Source organism: Periplaneta americana, chromosome 3, assembly GCF_040183065.1.
Source record: "Periplaneta americana isolate PAMFEO1 chromosome 3, P.americana_PAMFEO1_priV1, whole genome shotgun sequence".
NCBI lineage: Eukaryota > Metazoa > Arthropoda > Insecta > Blattodea > Blattidae > Periplaneta > Periplaneta americana.
The window spans coordinates 20,858,368-20,876,787 of NC_091119.1; the positions used below are offsets into that span (position 1 = coordinate 20,858,368).

At 36.0% G+C, this 18,420-nt stretch overlaps 1 protein-coding gene across 1 annotated transcript in view; it reads right to left on the bottom strand.

Moving 5' to 3' along the window:
* The window catches only part of LOC138696912 (uncharacterized), a 79,447-nt gene that overhangs the window by 16,859 nt on the left and 44,168 nt on the right, over window positions 1-18,420 (bottom strand). Inside the window, exons 9-14 of the mRNA XM_069822390.1 lie at window positions 14,778-14,843; window positions 11,082-11,485; window positions 8,266-8,433; window positions 6,322-6,527; window positions 3,786-3,966; window positions 929-1,150 (exon numbers count right to left, since the gene is read on the bottom strand). Coding sequence (XP_069678491.1) covers window positions 929-1,150; window positions 3,786-3,966; window positions 6,322-6,527; window positions 8,266-8,433; window positions 11,082-11,485; window positions 14,778-14,843 — 1,247 coding nt within the window. The remainder of the gene's footprint in view (window positions 1-928; window positions 1,151-3,785; window positions 3,967-6,321; window positions 6,528-8,265; window positions 8,434-11,081; window positions 11,486-14,777; window positions 14,844-18,420) is intronic.

Here is an 18,420-nt window from a genome sequence, read left to right on the forward strand (position 1 = left end):
TTTTTGGCTATGATATCTATACTTAGCTCTTTTTAATTTATTTTTATTTGATATTTTTTCATTTATATCTAGATCTGTGTCTTTCATTTAGGTAGTATCTACTTTTTTTTTTAATTTTTAATTTGTAATTACACTTGTATCTGTTTTATCTCTTTTTTCATGTTATATGCAATTCTATGTTCTTTTTTTAAACAAATGTCTGTACTGTCTATTTTAGGGCTTTTCCCTGTTAAATAAATAAATATAAATAAATAAATAAATAAATAAATGAAATAAATAAAATAAATAAATAAATTAATTAATTAATTCAATAAATAACTAAATAAATAAATAAGTAAATAAATAAATAAATAAATAAGTAAGTAAGTAAATAAATAAATAAATAAATAAATAAATAAATAGCGATCAATTTGGCTAGAGCAACAACTTCAAATTGATATGAAAGCTTTATCGCTTCTTAAATTCCAGTTCACTATACATTTCCAGAGGATTCTCCATGTCTCTAATATACCTTTTTTGGGACACGTATATTTTCCTCATTTCGTTCAACAAACTCCACAAAATCCTCAAAATCATTCTCAGTATCCATTTTGAAAATGAGTGGTCACTTAAGGGTACAGATCAGCTCACTTAAGTAATCACTCATTATGTGAATGAGGGACAACTATGAATTAGAAATGAGTATAAGTAACCACTTAAGGGTTCACTCATTTATAAGTGACGACTATGAATTCCGCCCTTATACTTTAAATATTAACACAGTAATGTTAAAAATTTGAATTCAACAAATTTAACAGATCATTAGTAAAAATTAGTCTTTCAAAATGAAGGAAACACAAAGAAAATAATGACGGTCAGTGTTTTTTCTGATACAGCAAGATACTAAAATCATACAATCGCTTTCCAACTCTACCATTTCTGCACATACCTGATACCACCATGTCCAGGTACTTCATGCCGTGGACTGCCTCATACGTCAGCTTTCCTCCGTCATTCTCAAGCGTCTCGTCTATTTCTGTCTGGAGCCGATTTTGTACGTCTGGATGTGTAGCCAGCAGATGTGATGCAAAGCAAAGTAGTACTGAGGACGTGTCGAACCCCCCGAAGAAAAAATTCACAGCTTGGGCAGTCAGATCATCATCGTCCCATTCTGTAATTAGAAGGATTAAAGTTAAGTACTTGTGGTTAAGCTACGTGCTTATCAAATAGTAAAATGTATCGAGTTACTGCACGTAAGTAATTGTTTGCAATACATGAGCCGTTCAGAGAAAAAGTGGTGTAAGTCAAAATTGGGTAGTGGGGTTTAAAGTAAAAATTCTGTAAAATACAGCGCAAAGTAGCAATTAATATGGCCTTCTTGCTATCCACTGACTACTAATAGTTTAAATAAATTGAATATTAATTGCTACTTTGCGCTGTATTTTACAGAATGTTAACTTTAGCCCTCATTACCATTTTTGACTTACACCACTTCTGCTCTGAACTGCTCACATATTGATTTTTTTCTGTGATTTCCTAGTTAGGATACTGGTATGATCGAACAAAAACCTGTATTGTATTGTATTGTATTGTATTGTATTTATTAACATTCCATGGTATTCATACATTGCTTTACAGCTAGAATATGGAACAAGTCAAAAAACTTAATACTATTATAAAGTCTTAATTTATAGTCACAGTCTAGATGAAATTTACAATATAGTGTACTAGTACAACACAAAGTTTTAGTATCAATTTCATTAAATGTTATTGAATGTCATGAATTCACCTACAGAATAGAACGCGTGAGAAATTAGGTACTTCTTTAATTCGACCCTAAATAATCTTATGTTTTGAGTTTCATTTTTTATATCGATAGGGAGGCTATTAAACATTTTGACTGCCATATAACGCACTCCTTTTTTGATAGCACGATAGACTTGCCGATGGAGTATAAAAGTAATTTCTTTAACGTGTATTTATGCTATGAACTGTTGAATTAGTTACAATCCATGGTTAATACAAAGCTCAGATATTGCAGACTTCACGGTTGATATAACCCCTGTTCATATATACATGGGTCATTCAATAATTAGTGGTAACATTAACAACAAAGTTGGAACAGTCACATTGTTGCAGTGCTCAGAAGTAACCTCCTCCAACATGAAGAACCCGCCTCCACACCTCAGGGAGACGACGGATGCCATCCACAGCGTCTTGTTGTACTAACCTTCCAACAAACTGCTCCACTGCTGCTATAATTGCCTGTCTGGTTCTGAAGCGAACTCCTCTAACTGGTAATTCCATTTTCGGGAAAAGGTTAAAGTCACATTGACTCGTATCTGGAGAGTATGGAGGAAGCTCCAGAATTTCCCAGTTCCATCTGCGAAGTAAATTAACCACAGCGGCAGCTTTGTGAGAGCGAGCACTATCGTGTAGCACAACAGGATGAGAATTCAGAAGATTTGGACGTTTAAGGCGCACCGCTGGTTGTAAATGGTGTTCCAGATAGTAACTGTACTATGCACCATTCACAAGATTTCCGACAGGAACTGAATGAGTGAGAAGGATTCAGTCAAAATCATAACCAACAACGGTGTTCTTCCAGCAGCGCTCTTACAGCGTTCATTTGCCGATTACGGTCTGCCAGGTCCACGTTTTTTATGAACATCTTCCCTCCCTCTGCGAAAAGCATGCGCCCACCTAACCACGATACGTTATGGTGAAGTGTCTCTACCACAAGCTTCCAGTAATGCTGTACGGCATTGTCGAGCATTCTTGCCTCTTGCAATCTGAATTTCAATGAAGCATCTTTGTTCGTATTTGCTAAACATTTTAGAGCACTACAGATAACGGTCTACAAATTAAACTCACTACAAATGTCTTATAAATGAGATTATTGTCTTCAAACTGACAGATAAGACATGATAATATGCTCTTCTTTCTCATTGTTATCAGCTTTCATCATTTACCGCTGATAGCGCCAGATGCAAACATTGTTGCCACTATAGTCCCGTCGCTCTAATTTCCGGCAGCCAATCACGTTGCAGGTCTGCTACATTTAAACGTGTGCGTCTTGTGATTCGCTGATGAAGATGTAAAGCATTTCCTAAGGCTGGATAAATACTTAATATATAATCGCCCACCATTTTGGCTCTTTCGTTGGCGTTCGCAGAAAGCACACGAGGACGTTATTTGCCGCTCAATTATTTGCTGAATTACATCGCGTTTGATTTATTATCATAGGAGCTACGACATGATAATGTTTAACGGTGTGGCAAATAGATTCCTCGTCTGGTAGCTCGGCAACGAAAGAACAAAAATGGCGAACGATACTACCTACCTAGACTTTATAGAGCCTTGACTTCCTAAGACTTAAGCAAAGGGGAGAAGTCACGCCGGGTCGCGACTATAATTATTGAATGACCCATGTAGGTATATCAGATTGACCATACCCATGTTATGAAATGGCAACATAAAATGAGAATAGTTACTTTCCTTTTTCCCCATCTCTACCGCACAATCGTCTGCAGTAGGCGACCTCTCTGTTCATCTCTCTCTGTCCTGATGATAGAACATGCATGCAATTCCGAAACGTTGAAAATGTCAAGTTCCAGGATACTGTGGAGTGTGAAATATCCAAAAACCTAAGTTTGAAGATAAGCAAAGGACGAAGAGAATGACGGTTCTTAAAGTATAATAAACTGACCAGCTTAAAAACAAGGGAAACTTAACGTGGATCACTGCATCAAAGTGCAAGCAGTACTTTGGCTCGATTAATGCTAACACAAATAGCGATTACTCACTCGGTTTAGATGCCTCTCCATTGATCCCACTGGGCTGCACAGTCTCTTTCTTCGCCTGCATCAGTATGTGGATCATATCTGGCCTAAATATATTCTTAGCTTCCCTAGTTGCAATTGTATCGTGCACCAGAGTTCGGAAGAAATTCAACGCAGCTTTTGACATGAATTTGAGGTTCAACAGCTGAAATACAAAAACTCGAATTAAATGGATAAATATAGAAACTTCTGTGCAGTTTGCTTTCTGCAATGATTTTAGACCCACCTTAGGATGAGAATTTCTTAAGTAGATGTAACGATGATACTGACTGAAACATATTGTCGCTATTTTTTTGGTCTTTGATTGAATGACTATTGTTCGCATTTCAGGAGAAGATCCGAACAAGGAATGCGAGTTTTTCCCCCACTCATATAACCAACCCCGACGTGGAACCGACCGGCCAATAACTGAGCCTTGTTTGTCCCAGTCGGCCAGTGACATCACCCCCCCCCCATACCTCTCCCTCCTTCAAAGTCGCTCACAAGCAAACATTCTGAAAGGGGCAGATAAAAAAAAATATTTTTGTGCGAGATCGTGCGTATTTGCTTGTTTTCCGCACAGGACCAATACGCGGTAAGTGTGAAATACCACATTCAGTATTCCCAACGTAACACACATAACAATTTCCCTCTTCTTACCGCTTAAGCGCGACATTCATTTTACTGCTTTAGGCTTTTAACATATAATTTTTAGAGACGTTTAACATAGTAATAATTATAAATTGGAAACTTACCACTGCAATTTCACCTAAATTGCACTGTTAATTATTGTTTTTAAATATTTGCAAAAATTAAGTAAAGTCTATTACTCCACGAAAGCTATTGTATTCCTGATACAAGTAACATTAAGGAAGCCGTGAAAAAATCAACAAGACCCCAGATGCCGATGTTATTACTGCAATATGTTATATAAATAATATTGTTAAAATATTAAAATGAAAAATAAATCATTACATAACCTTACCGTTTGTTTTAAGTTCGAATTTATAGACTGGGGGGAAAAAGAAGACAGACGTATATTTTTGTTTTCTAAAGTTGCCGTCATTAAACAGAAACCAACATGGAGATTTCATTGCAACTAATTAGAAATTCGTCTTTCAGGTATGTAAAAAACGATCTTCGCACAAAATAATGTACGATACACGAGCGGTATGTTTGTTTTCATGTTCTCGGAAATTAAAAAAGCTCAACTACGTTCCGCTTTTTCAATCTTTTCCTCGAACATAAAAACGTCAACATACCGCTCTTGCAACGTACCTATATTACTATTTTTCTTCCATAATGTTAATAATTTCTAAAGAAGTGCTTATCCTCTTCAGTCCCGAATTTATGCCCAGACATGCTCAAACATTTTTAACAAGAGCCAGAACAGGTCACATTGTCACTCAATTGTACCTACACCGATTTCACATTTCTGATAATCCTACTTGTCTGTGGTGTAATAATCATGATGAAGATCTGGAACACATTCTTCTATACTGTCCATCCATAAACCACAAAAGAGTAAATTAAAATCATCAGTACCAGTTGCAAAAGACACATTGACTACACCCCAACTCTGGCTACTAGCAACAGGCATCTATAATGAACACCGATCAAAATACCCCTCATTTCTCGTGAAAAACAACACCTGAATAGACTACAGTGGACTATAGTGGACTTTATGTTGTCGGCAAACAGCTGGATACATTAAGAAGATTGATTGATTGATCAAAAATTGAAAACAAATTCGGGGTTTCAAAAATCCCAAATCAAGTCTTCACAGAAAATCAAATTTTGGAGCAATTTTGACTCTTGGTGCTCCCAAATTTTAAATTCTAATTTGTAATTCTGGTTGCAAAAGTGATTCTCTTCATTTCTAACAAATTTAATTTTTCAAAAATTTCAAAAGTATCCAAGACATTGCAAAAAAAATTAAAAGAAAATTATGTATAGTACACTCTACAAGAGGACTGAAGAGGTTATACAAATTTTGGCCACTCGATCGCAATTACGAGGCCGTCCAGAAAGTGGCTTTCCTGGGGGCGTTTACAGAATAAAAAGCACAATTGTATGAAAAGATTTATTGGAACTGATACAGCAATTGTTGCGCTATTTGTCAACATATCCCCCACTGGAATTGAGACATTTGTCATATCATAGGATCAATTTTTTGTATCCTTGTATCGTAGAAATCAGCCGCCTGGGATGGGAACCAGCGTTTTTTTTTTTTTTAAATCGCAAAAATATTTTTTTCAAATGGCAGAAGGACAGTGTTTTACACATAATAATTTTCATTATTCTAGAAGATACAGTAATGGAGGAAAAAAATGTTGAATATTTCCAAAATTTTACTGCTGTAAGCTGTACCTAACCCCCTAAGATAGGCTATATGGATCATATGCGAAAACTAAGAGGAAGGCAGGAAATAGGAAATATTTGAGAATGCTGGGTTTGCAGTGAAAGACCTACCCTTGGACAGAAAACTATGAAAGAATGAAATGTAATGTTATTAGAGTACCTTCATAAGTTTTGGGCTGAACATGAAGCCAAAAAATATCAGAGCACGAACACCTCCAAAATTAGTTACGTCTTTCATCATCTCATAAAATTCATTTTTGGGTTTGTTAAGCGAATCACAGCCAATTCCAAAAGCTGAAGTTGCAATCACGTCATTCGTGTATCTTGTGAACAAATCCTTCATTTCAACCACCAGCATGTCGCCTTCTGTAAAGCAAAAGCGAAAATTACATTGCAAATAAGAAAAACAAAGTTTGTTCAAATTGCCTAGAGAAATTTTCCACATCTCATGTAAGGTTCGGGGTCTCAGATTTTAACACCTGTTCGGTATCAGATCGTAATATCTAACCTACCTTTTCTATCCTATTAATTTGACTGTGCAATTTAATGCAAAACATTGTTTCTATTTATTTTTGTACACATATTCGACATGATTTATGCCATTAGGAAAGTCCAGGATAGCAGAGAGGGTTTGGAATTGAACGGGTTACATCAGCTGCTTGTCTATGCGGATGACGTGAATAAGTTAGGAGAAAATCCACAATCGATTAGGGAAAACACGGGAATTTTACTGGAAGCAAGTAAAGAAATAGGTTTGGAAGTAAATCCCGAAAAGACTAAGTATATGATTATGTCTCATGACGAGAATTTTGTACGAAATGGAAATATAAAAATTGGAAATTTATCCTTTGAAGAGGTGGAAAAATTCAAATATCTTGGAGCAACAGTAACAAATATAAATGACACTCAGAAGGAAATTAAACGCAGAATAAATATGAGAAATGCCTGTTATTATTCGGTTGAGAAGCTGTTATCATCCAGTCTGCTGTCAAAAAATCTGAAAGTTAGAATTTGTAAAAGAGTTATATTACCGGTTGTTCTTTATGGTTGTGAAACTTGGACTCTCACTTTGGGAGAGGAACACAGGTTAAGGGTGTTTGAGAATAAGGTGCTTAGAAACATATTTGGGGCTAAGAGGGATGAAGTTGCAGGAGAATGGAGAAAGTTACACAACACAGAGCTGCACGCATTGTATTCTTCACCTGACATAATTAGGAACATTAAATCCAGACGTTTGAGATGGGCAGGGCATGTAGCACGTATGGGCGAATCCAGAAATGCATATAGAGTGTTAGTTGGGAGGCCTGAGGGAAAAAGACCTTTGGGGAGGCCGAGACTAGATGGGAAGATAATATTAAAATGGATTTGAGGGAGGTGGGATATGATGGTAGAGACTGGATTAATCTTGCTCAGGATAGGGACCAATGGCGGGCTTATGTGAGGGCAGCAGTAAACCTCCGGATTCCTTAAAAGCCAGTAAGTAAGTAAGTAAGTAAGTAAGTAAGTATATTCGACATGATTATGGTTCAGCTGATAAACGCAGGAAATGAAAACAAATGTAATAGAAGCTAGAATTGAACCTTTATATAAGGACTCTACAAACATTTAGAATAATTATTCATAAAGAACTTAATCCAAGTCATAGTTCTCATTTAACAGCTAATAGCCCTAATGTGTAACTGTACTTATATTTATTTATATCAAGTTTAATTCTCGATTTTTTTTACATTAATTTATTAAGCTTACATAATCTTTTGGAATAGAATGGAATGGAATTGGCCTGTACGGTCTGTTTTCTTGAGGCATCTCAGTTTCAGTACATGTGTTTTAATTCGCCGTAAGTCTGTGACTGTGACACGATAACAGGAACTTAATGTCTCTCCAAAAATTATCATCCTTAAAAGTCCATCGCTTTAGACCAAATTTGTACGTGTAACATTCGGATTCAGGGGACTTAATTCATGTCAGAATATTATTTTAAGTCTTTCATCTTCCGAATTTCTTTGTACACAGACTAACCCGCTATTTTCTCCATTTTATGTAACACATTCTGTTGCATTATTTAGTCTACCGTCGTATTGCAACGTATTCCACTGGTACTGACCTCTCTCTATCTTGAAGTCATCCACTGGCATGTTCTTATCCTTGATGCAAGTCTTCAGGAAATCTCCTAGCTGCTCCCCACACTCTGTTATCAGCGTAAACATAGTCTTCATCTTGCTTGACGTGAAGCCAGGACTCAGGGTAGATCTCATGTCTTTCCATTTCTGACCTGTAAATACAATACAGTCAGTGTAGAGCATACCTGCACAAACAGCGCTCAAGAGCGCACGCTCGCTCCTTCGGAGCGGGAGAGCTGTGTTTACCTCTCGCCGAAACGGAGAGGAAGATACGTCAGAATGACATAGACTTGCTATAGGTAGAGGAGAGGGAAACCACCACTTATCTAGTGGAGTGCAGTGTGTAGGCTTATTCTCAGTAACTGTTTCACGTTGCTTACCTACTGCTACAGTACAGTATGGAGGAATCTAAAAGACGGAACATAACATTTAACATTTAAACGATTTACAGCTCGAACTTATTGATCTTCAATGTGGCCTAGGGGCTAAAGATCGTTTGAATAATACTACTACCCTGGTTGAGTTTTACAAGACTAAACATTAGCAATAATATCCACGACTACACAGGCTGGCTGTGAAAATGATTGCTATGTTTGGCTCAACATTTACCCATATATTTGTGAGCAACTGTTTTCTATAATCAATTTTAATAAAGGCAGACATAGAACATCTGTAACTGATGTTCCATTACGATCAGTAGGCTACTGTTCCTTTCAGCTGCCAACAGCATAAAACCTCGTTCTGATGTACTGATAAATAAAAATATGACAAAATGATATTGTACAATTTAAGTAGCTATAGAATTTCTATTACTCCTGTAAAATAAATATTTATTTATTAATTAATAATAGTCCAAGACAGTTTTGCAAACACTGAACGGGAATTCATTTCATAAACACTCGTAATAATACTTCCTTTTGTGTATATTTTGTACGAGATCACCCCTTCTTCCAGTCCACCCTTATACAGAGCGCAGCTAATATCTGCATTCCGCTCATGAGCTGTGAGCCGGCTCGGAGAGCGCAAACCTTGTGCAGGCCTGGTGTAGAGTATCCACCAGCCACTGAACGAATAGTTCACACTTTTATCACTGCCAATGTTACGCTAAAAACGAATTTTCGGAAATCTAATGTAAAAGACTGCTTGCAAATATTTGGAAAGTTTCAGACAAAATACACAAATTCAATCTTCTAACACGATTTTTTAATTAGGTAATTTCCAGGGAGACATCGTTAGATGTAGGCTACTCTTACACCAAACCTGGAGTAAGTTAATCTTATTAATCAAATATGATTCTACTTACTGTTTTTTATATGCTCAACTGTAAGTAATTTCTAATTTATACATATTTCATTGTTATTTTCCATCCAGAGATGATTAAGAACGATGAATATTACTTAATGTCTCCTATCCCTTCCTCAGATAGTGTTTATGTGCCATGTTAATTTTAATTTTTTTCATAAGTTAACAATGACGCACATTAGGGGCAACATATAAGAAATTATTTTCCTACACAATCCACGCTATATTCACGTTGTTTTGAAGTGATCACTCAAAGATGCTTTGCTTATTGTTTATTACACGTACATTTGTATGTAATTTCTATTCCATATGTATAATTAATGAAAAATAATCACATCATGGCATTAACTATAATAATATTTCATTTCTAATGGTAATAATGTCATCAAAAAACCTCAAGTTTTATAGACTGTAATATTCAATACTCAGCTGTACTCAGAAAACTACACACCGCAGAATCAGACCTGTAAATTATTTTTAGTAAGTCTTGAAGTTTTTAATAACCAATTGAATTTGGACTCTAAATATGTCAGCAATCTTGCAGGTCATGGCCTTCGTGTAATAGCCTATTGTTTATTGTAGTGTGTGTTTTGTTTGATACTAAAATACAATGAGTTCTCAAAACTGACGAACGATGGATTTTGGAAAATAAGAAAATTATGTAGGAAAACTAACGCTTCACTAAATGTTACTATTTTCTGAAAATCCTTGGATGCCAAGCTTCAAAATGACGGGTCATTCATTAAAATCCGTTCAGCCGTTTTCCCGGAATTTCCATGACCAGTTCAAATTATATAGATAGATATTAAATTTTATGAATAATTTCAAGGGAAAAATTGTTCCGGGGCCGGGTATCGATCCCGGGACCTCTGGTTGAACGTACCAGCGCTCTGCCAACTGAGCTACCCGGGAACTCCAACCGACACCGTCTCAACTTTTGCAAGGGAAAAAATGGAACTCTCTGCATCATAATCCACAGTTAATTCCCGATTTACTACGAAAATCGTCTGTAGCTGCATTTAGGTTGGCAACAGGCCATGACTGTTTGGCCAAACACCTGCATAGAATTTGAATATATCAGTCCTCTAACTGCCCATTGTGCAACTCAAACCAAGAAATGGATTCGGAATACCTCAAAATCTGTGCTTCAGTGGCTGACCATGATAATATCTTTGAAAAATATTGGAGTGCAAGAGGTCAAATGACTTTATTGTCAAACGCCTGGCATTAGAAAACAACATTTTGTTAGGTATACTTTTGTCACCAGGCCACTCTGGTGGTACGTTTTGTAAATTAAATAGAAGTAGCAGAAAGAGCAGCGTGTGATCGCATAATTTCGAATAGAATGAGAAACATTTTTGAATAATATAAGAAGTTCAATATTTTGACCTGAAATTGAAGGAAAATATTTCGAATGACATAAGAAATATTTGAATGAAATTAGAGATAAATAAAATGTGATCTCATAAGCCCTACTTATATACTACTTCCGCCTTACCCTTCAGGTTGAACAATCCTTTCCCAAGAAGAGGTTCAACGTCTTCAGTAATGGGATTTCTGTGGTCCAGGAAGAATTCAAAATCCTTAATAGCTATAGTTTTTATTAGTTCAGGGTCTGTAATCACAATTAGGGGGGTCATAAATTGATACACGCCCCCATATTTATGACCTTTCAACTTTTTGTACACATCGTTGATGAAATCAGGAAATGAGCGCCAGCCCAAAACCACTGGTGCCATGTTGCCGAAGAATGGTATGGGCTTAAGATGGTACACATTCATCTTATAGAAGTGACTGTGAGTCCATGTGCCAATGACGTAAGCTATTAATGTGACGAAGCCTGCAGCCAGGATCCACTCTGATAGAGAATCCAGCATCTTGACGATCGATGGATTGGACCACCTGAAATATGGAGAAAAGAAACACATATTATATAAAGATATTTTAAATTAATTGATTAACTAGCGGACTTACACGTGTTAATTATGTAATTTTGTGCGGCTTACAGCTGTTTCGGTGCTTCACACACCATCCTCAGAGCCTACTAGATCTCGGCGTCATCTCGAACTTCTCTGCCTGTTATGTGGCGTTTGATTGTTGAAAGGTGTTGAAAAGTGGAGTCAAATAGTGTGTGTGTACTGAAATTGATCTGTGTGTTGAGAATTTGTTCGGGGTGTGTTTTAGTGTGTTTGTATATTTCGTATTGTTCTAGTGTGTTGAGTTTTTGGTTCTTGGGTTGTATATGTAGGATTTCCATGTCTATATTTATGTTATTGTATGTATGGTTAGCATTGGTTATGTGGTCGGCGTATGTAGATGTATTGTGTCCTCTGGTTATTGCTTTAATGTGTTCTTTGAAGCGTGTTTGGAATGATCTGCCTGTCTGTCCTATGTAGAACATATCGCAACTATTACATGTGAGTTTGTATACACCTGTGTGGTCGTATTTATTTGTTTGTGTTTTTTGTGTGTTGAGATGTCTTTGTAGTGTGTTTTCTGTTCTGTATGCTATGTTGTATTTCTGCTTTCTGAATGAAGATGCGATCTTATGTGTGTTTTTGTTTTCATATGTTAGTGTGATATATTTCTTATGTTCTTCTGTTTGTGTTATGTTTTGCGTGTTTTGTGTTTGTTGAGTTTTTGTTTTGTCTTTCTTATGATGTTGTCTATTATGTTTGGATTGTATCCGTTTTCTTGTGCTATGTATTTGATTGTGTTCACTTCTTCATTGTAGTGTTGTTGGCTCATGGGTATGTTGAGTAATCTGTGTACCATTGTCCTGAATGCAGCATGTTTGTGTTATATGGGGTGATTAGATGTGTTGTGTATGTGTATGGTGGTGGTGGTTGGTTTCCTGTATATTTTGAAGGTGTGTTTGTTGTCAATTTTTGTTATGGTGATGTCTAGGAAATTTATGGAGTTGTTGTTTTCAAGTTCTAGTGTGTATTGAACTTTTGGGTGTAATTTGTTTATGTATTGGTGTAGTTTGTGTATTTGTCTTTTGTTTCCTTTATATAGTATGAGTATGTCGTCTACGTATCTGTGCCAGTATATTATGTTGTCTGCAGCTGTAAGCCGCACAAACTTACATAATTAACACGAATAAGTCCGCTAGTTAATCAATTAATTATATTCAAGTGTTAAAAGTAGTGTACGCAAGATTCAAAATGGATATTTTTAAACATATGATGGCGTCACATCTTATCAGAAGAACAAAATGGTTTCGCAAAAGACATTCTTGCGTCTTGTATTTGCCACAGACAAATTATCGCAAGAAATGATAGCCAAGAATCAAGATTTAAGTATAATCTTATCGACCTAGAAAAGACCTGCGATTCTGTTGAAGAATATGGCTGTTTTCATGGAGGAGCGACGATAAAAGATACCAGCAACGGTACTAGCCTCGAAACAAAATGCTATTCCTTTAAACAAATGAATTTATTTATTTTAGTTGGTTATTTAAGGACCCTGTATCAACTACTAGGAGGTTATTTAGCTTTGACGAGATTGATGATAGCGGGATGGTATTTGGCGAGGATTACTTTATTTCTTTTAATCTTTATATACGTTCTTCTGTTTTCATCACCTTCGTACCATTTCTTTCTTTGTTTGCCAACATTTTAAACTGAAAATTCTTTATGGTATTATAAAACATGCTTTGCGATCGTCATTTGTTTACCACATAGTCAACTGAAAATGGCGGCTCCGTTCAAACGTTTTGGTGAAGCTAACATTAACGAAATAGAATTTAGAAAGTCAATTAATATTTTATTGTTTTAGAGTATATTATTTCTTCTAATCTTTATATACTTATATACTATTTAATGTACCGAAGTACATGTGATATTTCCATGCAGATATTCTGCGTCATCACACGATGAAAGAGTAATGGAACGGAGAAAAATTCTCTCCGGCGCCGGGATTTGAACCCGGGTTTTCAGCTCCACGTGCTGATGCTTTATCCACTAAGCCACACCGGCTACCACACCGGCGCCGGAGAGAATTTTTCTCCGTTCTATTACTCTTTCATCGTATGATGACGCAGAATATCTGTATTGAAAAATCATATGTACTTCGGTACATTAAATAATATATATGACATGCGTAAATTACTTCGTGATTTAAGACCGCCTATTCCGTCGGATCCCGGCCAACTAGTCACTCATAACGAGTGCACCTCAGCATATGTGTGGACTTCAGTCCTGCGTTCATACATATCTATGACGTAGTGCAGAGGGCGGCCACTAGAGGGAACCCAAGAGTTGGAACTTAATTTGAGACGATTCTGTTCGACGCCGGGGTGGTATCCGGTGTGACTTAGTGGATAAAGCATCAGCACGTGGAGCTGAAAACCCGGGTTCAAATCCCGGCGCCGGAGAGAATTTTTCTCCGTTCCATTACTCTTTCTTCGCTTTATATACTCTCTTCTAATCGTATAATAGTGAATTAAATTCCACTCGAGTTTTTATTTTCTCTGGGTAAATCAAAACCCCTAGTGAGATTGATGTTGGCAAACATAAGTAAAGCACATTGCTTTCGAACGTTTCTTTATAAAATAAAAACAGTGTGTATCTTTTGTACCTTGTACGGAGGAGGGACCCGAAGGCTTACACTGCACCCTGAGACTTATTGTGCTTACCACTCCTATTCTATGAATGATTGGATAGCCGAACGACCGCGCTCTTGTATAAGTACAGCACGCAAAACTCTGAACTTAACCTGGACTATTGCATGGATGATGATGATGATGATGATGATGATGATGATGATGATGATGATGATATGTGAATTAATGATGGCGAAATGAGTCCGAGGTCCAATGCTGGAAGTTACCCAGTAACTCTGCTTCACTTGGTTGAGGCAAAACCCCGGAAAGAAAACCCCCAACCAGGTAACTTATCCGTATCAGAATTTGAAACTGGGCTCGCTCGTTTCACGACCAGACGCGCTAACCATTACTCCACAGCGGTGTGCTACAGTATGTTTTAATAAAATAATATCATTAGACACTACTTCTAGCTATTTTTGTTCAGAAAATAAGTCTTTATTAAAATTCAACATGCGTGAATTAATAAGAAATAAAATTAATATAATTCACAATTTTTATTTTCAAACAACATAAATTATGTCAGAAAATACAATAAAACCTAGTAACATACTTCTGATTGCCCCGTATTTATTCAGTAGCTACTACCGTAGCGGAAAGTAGCGGGATTTTCGCAGCTCCGTAGCGGATTTCGTGTTTCTGAAGTTGGATACACTGCAACCACACACTTCACAGTCGAATGTCAACGGTATGGAACAGAAATCAAGACGTGACTTTTATGTTTGTAACCTAAGCCGAACAAAAATATTAACCTTCAATGCATAATTATGAACTCGCGGCTGTATATTTTTAAAAGATATTGTTGTATTATTCTTATAGTGTGAATAATTCAAGACTCGAACTAGGACCGCCTGAGTGCAAAATTGAGCAGGCTGATGGCTTGCACTACGTAGTCATCGTATACACAACTGTGTACGTTACTTGTATACAAACAATAATTGTTTCTCCTGTCACATAGCCCACTTATTACCACAGTCCACTATATACAGTCGCGAAGCTCAATATGTAGTAAAAATGCAAACATGGGTAGTTGCCCACCACTAGGATCGCTACTATCGCCTCATCATCACAGATCTCTCCTAGCAGATGACAAAATATGTTATACTTTCGTTGTCGTGTTCTTTGGGAAAAATTAACACCTTCCTTCCATTATTGAAATATTAAATGGATAAAGTTCATTTATTATTTTAATGAAGTATATTAAATTCTACCATAAACTCGAAGATACCTGCAAGAAATAGGTTAATATTATTTTTGTTTGTGCAAAACGAACTGAAATTTACTATAATAGCTTCACTCATTCAAGATTATAGCGATAATGAACTATGAAACCAATAAATATTAATTTGCAATTCCCTTTACAACAATATAATAACAATAATAATGGAAATATGAATTAATGGGAGTAACTTACGTGTACCGGTACTTGTAGTGTAGGCTTACGTAGTTAACAAAGTGGGATGAGGTTAAGCAATAATAATCATACCAGTATTGGAAATAAAACGTGATCAATAAATTTTATTGTAACAGACTTACTTTTTCTACGTCTCTAGTAAAGTAACAAATAAAAATAACAACAAAATTAACAGCTATAATTAAAAAATATCCTTTGAAAAAAAAAGTAGGCCTAAGTTGTCTGAAAATGTACAGTTATTCAAGGAATCAGCTGATACAGACACAGAATTAGTGCAAAGCTTTTGTTTCTCAGCTGCAGGTAATAACAGAACAGGATTATTTGAAACATCAAATAAAGTTCGAACTGCATTCCAGATTAATTTATTTTTGTTTTCATTCATAAATTGTGTGTTTTCGAAATGAAGAGAGCAAAACTTTATATTATTATAAAGATATGCTTCATTCTTTGTCATTAGATCTTCCCTCCTGCTGTTTATTAACCACTTTTTGCATCTAGAAGTAAAATAAGAAATAGATGTTTGGATTTTTCTTCACGAGCATCAATGCGAAATTCACAACGACCTAGCACTCGATGGAAATACGACTCAGTCCACTCTAAATCCAAAGTCGACCGTGGACAGTCTGTTTCTAGTTGCTAACCGCTTGGAGCGCTTTATCGCGAGATTTGCAAAAAATCACCTCAAGCTTCGCGACTGTATATAGTAGACTGTGTTATTACGCCAGCGCAGTGTTCTGTTGATCCGCGGTGAGAAAGAAACGTCATCGCTTACTATATCTTCCTGAGTCGTCTCATCTCCTTTGATGTATCAGTGTTAAAAAGTCTCTAATCAACCATTTCTTCAATTCACACAGCGAAAAGTGTGCAATTTCCTTATTCTAGCTGGACAAAATTAATAACTTCTCTTCTAAGTAACAGATTTCCATGAAACTTTATACAGAACTTAAAGGCAACGCATTTCATATGATTACCAACTTAGGTTACGTTTGTGTGAGGGGAACTACCCTTCATAGGGGTGAATTTAGAAGAAATTAATTACTTCTTTTCTTTCTAACATATTTTCATGAAACTTTACACAGAACTTAAAGGTAACGTATTTGATATGATTACCAACTTAGGTTACGTTTGTGTGAGGGGAACTACCCTTTCGTAGGGGGTGAATTTAGAAGAAATTAATTACTTCTTTTCTTTCTAACATATTTTCATGAAACTTTATACAGAACTTAAAGTTAATGCATTTGATTTACGAACTCAGATTACGTTTGTGTGAGAGGAACTACCCTTTCGTAGTGTGTCAATTTAGAAAAAATTAATGACTTCTTTTCTTTCTAACATAATTTCAAGAAACTTTATACAGAACTTAAAGGTAATGTATTTGATATTATTACAAACTCTGATTACGTTTATGTGAGGAGAACTACCCCTTTATAGTTGGTGAATTTAGACAAAATTAATTTTTTTTCTATCTAACACAATTTAATTAAACTTTATGAACAACTTAAATGTACTATATTTGAATTGTGGACAAACTCTGATTATGTTTAAATAAGAAAAAACTACCTCTTTATAGGGGTAAATTAATAATTATGAATATAATTAAATATATTTAAATTTAATATAAATATGTCCCTTATCCTTGAAAATTTACTTTCAATAAACAATTAGGAATTCATGGCATATTCATTAATGTTTGAAAGTTGAAGGTAATCGAACGTAAGATGGAGTAAAATCAGTTATTCTTTGCTCATTTATGAGGTAATTTGATTAAATATGTACAATATTGCGAAATTTATAGCAGCTTTTTACAGTCTAAAGGTAAGATATTGCTGATTCTGGTTGCTCTTTGTGTAACACCATATATTACAGCATGTAGCAAACGACAATACAGAGGCACTCCACGTTGGAGCTACACCAGCTGATAGAAACTGCTGCGTTGTGATTGGTTCACTTCAGTTTTTCCATGGGAAAGGTTGTCAACACAAATAACAATTGTCAAGTATATGGTTACAGCAGTTTGGGTATAGTCAATGAGAATGAATTGGTGAATTGATTCTTTTCTTCCCTGTAAGTTTTGTTAAGTCGCAAAATATGTAGTGAGGAAAGTATGTGCCACTTCACTCTTAATGTTATGTTAGGATACGAAGAGAAACTGTTACGTAAGCAGATGAACTGTGCGGTATACTCACATTATTAAGTAGCATTTTAAAGCTATTGTTGTAGTTCAGATTTCCCTAAGTTGTCGCACATGATTCGTTGGAGGCGTTCCAGTATGACGTCATCTATGATAACACGACGCAGTTCGTGAATATGCATACAGCAGAACTTCATTATTCCACAGTAAAACACACCACATAAAAATTAGTATAATGTCTCAACTAGGAGTCTAACAGAAGGCTAATGTACAGAAAATACTACTGTAATTATTTATTATAGTGTTGATAAAACTTACAATGCTGTACGCACCTGTGTGTAACCGAAGTTCAACACCGCCGAAGTCTGTCTGCGATCTACAGCTCACAGTTTACACTACAGGCAACTCCATCTGTCGGACTGGTTACGCAATCTCTGCTGCGGCCGGTCTTCTGTTTATATGAATCCGCTCCTTTTAAACCACATTGTGACGCAAGGAGTATTTTTTATCGCGTTCGTTCTTCACAAGATTTTCCTATCTCTAGATCAGCGTTTTTTCAACCTTTTTCAACATGTGGCACACTAAAGTTGTAATTTAAAATTCCGCGGGACACTCATATAATCTAAACTAGTGGTTGCCAGAGGGAATTTTGAGGGTTTTAGAGGGAATGTGTTTACTGAATGTTG